Source organism: Harpegnathos saltator, unplaced genomic scaffold, assembly GCF_003227715.2.
Source record: "Harpegnathos saltator strain DR-91 unplaced genomic scaffold, Hsal_v8.6 scaffold16, whole genome shotgun sequence".
Lineage (NCBI taxonomy): Eukaryota > Metazoa > Arthropoda > Insecta > Hymenoptera > Formicidae > Harpegnathos > Harpegnathos saltator.
The window spans coordinates 2,142,649-2,147,348 of record NW_020229939.1 but is presented as its reverse complement, the minus strand read 5'-3'; the positions used below and the strand labels follow the sequence as shown (position 1 = coordinate 2,147,348).

Genomic DNA, 4,700 nt, shown 5'->3' with positions numbered 1-4,700 from the left:
GCAGCTGGAGTTATGGAGTTAAAAACAGATCAATCCGAATCTCACACTTTGTCTTTGCCCAACTGTCGCAATCTTTATTAATATGCTCACGTGCTAATACATAACAATATAAATTAAAACTGCGCGTCATTAGTGCCCGATTATGTAATTTTTATATTAAACGTCAACGGGATCTCGCGGTGTTATTGCATCCCGCAAGTGAAAAGTATCAAAAGGGCAACCGCAAAAAGAAGGAAAAAGATTGGAGAGAAACGACGAGAGCGCATTTCCAGCGCAGCGCTGGAAATAATGATATTTCACGGATCTTAAATAAACGTTATTGTGACGTTATTGTTGTACTCTTTATCGCGGCTGCTTCACCGCATGTTTACGATCGTGTGCAGTTCGCTCGAACCACATACTTCCTGAACAGGCAAATTTAGTTCGCGGTTAGCTTGTTCTTATATCGATCGACTTGATGAACGGCTTTGGAAAATGCATTCCATGTATCCGGTGCAGTCGCAACAATCGTACCTGACAGCGACCACAGTACACAAAGCCAGAGTTGCCCTTTCCTTCGCTTTGACGTGGATGCGCGACAGAGACTTAGCCGAAAATTAACCCCATTACGCGAAGTAATGAGTGAAATATCGCGACGTCATGAACATCACAAGGTTAATTGAGATAAAGTTACAATTCGAACTACTGACTGACGAATAGCGTCTTTATCATTCACTCGTTTAAAATTTGTGTATATCTATGTGTGCGCGCGCGCGTGTGTATGTGTGTGTGTGTGTGTGTGTGTGTATTTGCCTTTGCGTAGTACTTAAGAAAATATACACAGAATTGAAGCAGTAACTGAAGTGGATAATTCTACTTTGGTAATTGTTTGTCACGCCTGCCACGTCACGACTGGCATGCATAATCGATAATGTTCACGCATGTATACACACATGCAATATATGAAAAATAACGTTCGCGTTCCAGATACATAATGCGAAAGCAGATTTTCTCGCGCATCATCGAAAAGTTCATCACAGTCAAATCGAATTGTCCCTGAATGGCGATGACTGAACGATACTAAGCGCTTTTAGTGAAACAGATGTAGTTGTGGAGACAGTTAGGCATGTTTCATGCAACCTAATGAGCAAAATAGCACACGTGAGCCGAGGCAAGTTTAATACTATAACATCGCAATGGTTTCACGAATAAAAGACATTGTAATAAATTTCGGACATAAATGTTGAGCAAGCAGAAGCAAAATTCAATAATCGATTAGAAGAGCGAGTTATTAATTATTGTTACTCCTAATTCTAATCTCTTGAAAATCTGATCTTGAAAATTTCTGCTGCCTCATATTATTGTATAACTATTATTTGATCCGTGTCCTCAAACAGAAAAAAATTTACGAGACATCAAACTCTGTTTTAATGTGCACATCAGACAACCAAACGAAATTTTAATCTTATACTTATGTATACACAATATTTATATTTCAAATTATATAAATATAAATAATTTTTGTATTTATGTATTTGCCATTGAAATTGATAAAAATTTAGGATTTACAACTTACAGTTCTCTTTGCACTCACTGAATGGGTTCAGATTTCGCGCATTTTCGTACGCAGTAACTGCAGGAAACACGTTACATCTGAATTTCGTTCAGTAATTGCACGAAAACTGCATTACATTTCTAACAGAACCTGCAAATATGTTAACAAATATGTATTTGTCTCGACGAAACGAGAGCGCAATAAAGTGGAAATAATGATATTTCACGGATCTTAAATAAATGCGACGCTATTGTTGTATTCTTTATCGCGGCTGCTTCACCGCATATTTACGATCGAATGCAGTTTGTTCAACAGCTGAAACATTTTTCGAACATAATATTTCTGAGATATTTGAATGGATCCTTTAAAATGGGACATCCTGTATATTCAATTATTGCCAAGTAAGGAAAATCAATCACTGCTTGTCAACACATCTAAAGAATATATTTACAAAATTGAATATGACTTCTATATATTAACAAATGCAGTATATATTCTATCGCTAAGCCAGTCGTACAACGGCAGTTCGTCTTTCGACATACTTCTTGAAACTTCAGGAGCACCACACAAGCAATAAGAGGTACAAATGTGACGATACGAATAACGATAGTAAGTACGTTATAAAAGAGACGGGAACGATCCGATTCCACTTCCATGAATAAGAAATTTGCCATTTATTTTCAAGAACACTCATTGTCAACTCTTGGGTCATTATATCCGTTTGCACATTTTTTTCAACTACAAATCTAATAAGCAATAAATATAAAATATTAGAAGCTTAGAGTGGCAACGGTTTTCTTCTGAAATTAATTTTCGAAGAATAAATAGTGCAGAAACCTATTATGAATTTCCTACACGACAATATTTTGTTAATATTATTGCAATTGATAATAATATTAACACTATGCGATAGAATATAACATATGACATGATGACGGAATGTATTCAGAAATATATAATGGCATAATAGGTTTATCATTCTATAAGATAATTATTTGACATGCTAACTAAGATCAATCATATTATTATACGTGCCACCCATCAATTTCTTTTAATTTAATGTTAGAGAATAGTTAAATTTAGCATAATCTGTTTAAAAAATGTAATTCCGTCTTTGGCATCATTACCAAGGAATAAGCAACGTTATTAATAAAATAAACTGTAAGTGAATGTGTAGAAAAAATGTTACCGATTTTCGGTCATTATAAGCTTGAATACCAATACAAGCTTGAAATAAATTCTATAAATAATAAAACATACAAAACAATATCACCTACATGCAATTCCCGTTATGAAGCGGATAAATTTATTGATTATTAAGCAGGAAACGATAGTGGCATCCCAGCAAAGACGGCAAGACAAGCTTATGATGACATCCAACACTTTGAACGCCAGTGTTGGAATACAAGAGAAAGCTCCTTCGGCTACGTCAGAAATAGACAATAAACATGTTACGTACAGAGGAAATAGTTCGCACTCAGCGATTGAAGAATGGATAAATTATCTACCAAATGTGAAGTGGCGCAATGTTGCAACAATAAGTTTTGTACACTTATGTGCATTGTACAGTCTCGTCACTATCGACTTTACAATAGATATCAGGACAGTCTTTTGGTGTAAGTACAATTTAGGAGATGAGACGCTTCGATCTTTACGTGTGAGACAATAGCTAGATAGAATGTTGACTACATTACGTAGAATTTCATTGCGTAGAATTAATGATAATTAATACATTCGATGTATTTTACTTCAAGATATCTTGATTCGCGTAATTCAAGCGATGGGCTTTACCGCTGGTGCTCATCGTTACTGGACACATCGAACTTTCAAAGCAAAATTGCTACTTAGGATCATACTTGTCTTTTGCTATATTACAGCTGACCAGGTAAACATATAGCTGTCTAAATTTAGCGCTGTACAGAAAAAGTGAAAGAGGAAATAGTAGACGTAATAGAAATAAAACGAAATAATATTTTACTTACGACAGTTTTCTTGCTTAGATCTCTATCCGCAATTGGGTCCGAGATCATCGAACACACCACAAATTCACGGAAACAAATGCAGATCCACACAACAGCAATCGGGGATTCTTCTTCTCTCATGTCGGGTGGTTGATGGTAAAAAAGCATCCAGAGGTTATCAAAAAAGGTCAACAAATCGATGATAATGATATTTCACGGATTTTAAATAAATATAACATTATTGTTCTACTCTCTATCGCGACTGCTTTACCGCATGTTGTGTACAGTTTTGTTGCCACATACTTCCTGAGCAGGCAAATTTAGTTCGCAGTTAGCTTGTTCTTGCATCAATCAACTTGATGAACGGCTTTGGAAAATTTGTCCCACGTAACCGATGCAATCCCAACAACTATACATGACAGCGGCCACGGTACACAAAACTAGAGTTTCTTTTTCCTTCACTTTGACGTAGACACAGTTTAACCATACACAGTTACGACAGTAAAGTCGGAACCTTTGATGTTTGTGTTACTTAGACATGTGACCTACCGCCATATTTTGGATAGTATAAAAGCGAGTTATTCAAAGATATGAAATAACAAAAGATAGTTAAAAAATTTCTAGCTCGATATATCATAGACTTCAGAATTGATGAAATAGATGATAAGTTAAAAGAAGTCACGGAAGAAGTTGAGAAAAGTTAAATTCGATTAAATTAAATTATAAAACACAGTTAGATAATAATGAATAAACAAACATATTGCGACTTTTATTGTATTTTGAATGAATAAAGATATACATTTCAAGTATTATTTTAAACTTGTAATCAGTTGATAGTTGCGATGGACAAAGTGCTAAAAAATATTTACAATTTTCACAGTTGAATATAAAGTTGTAAAATGTGAGAAATGGTTAATAATTGGTTATTTTGGTGAGAAAATCAAAATATTAACATAGCAATTTACAAAGTTGTTTAAATTACATAGAATATTTCCTGCTTTTTGTTAATTGTTGGTTTAATCTCGCTTACCCCCTTCGCAAAAGTTGCTGTAGAAGAAGATAAAAATTTCTCCATTAGTAATATTCTACTAGACAGTAATATTCTACTTACAGTAAAATCCTACTTAATGTTCGATTCTGTTAGTGCATTTTTCAACTGTTCTTTCAACTTTCTGTTTTCTCGCCGCAATGAAATGATTTTTTAT

At 34.6% G+C, this 4,700-nt stretch overlaps 1 protein-coding gene across 1 annotated transcript; it reads left to right on the top strand.

Moving 5' to 3' along the window:
- Window positions 1-2,825: 2,825 nt before the first annotated feature.
- LOC105191809 (stearoyl-CoA desaturase 5) lies at window positions 2,826-4,111 on the top strand. Its single transcript, XM_011155468.2, has 3 exons — window positions 2,826-3,150; window positions 3,289-3,419; window positions 3,535-4,111. Exons 1-3 carry the CDS (start codon window positions 2,826-2,828, stop codon window positions 3,817-3,819), a joined length of 741 nt encoding a protein of 246 aa, XP_011153770.2. The 3' UTR covers window positions 3,820-4,111.
- Window positions 4,112-4,700: the final 589 nt, after the last annotated feature.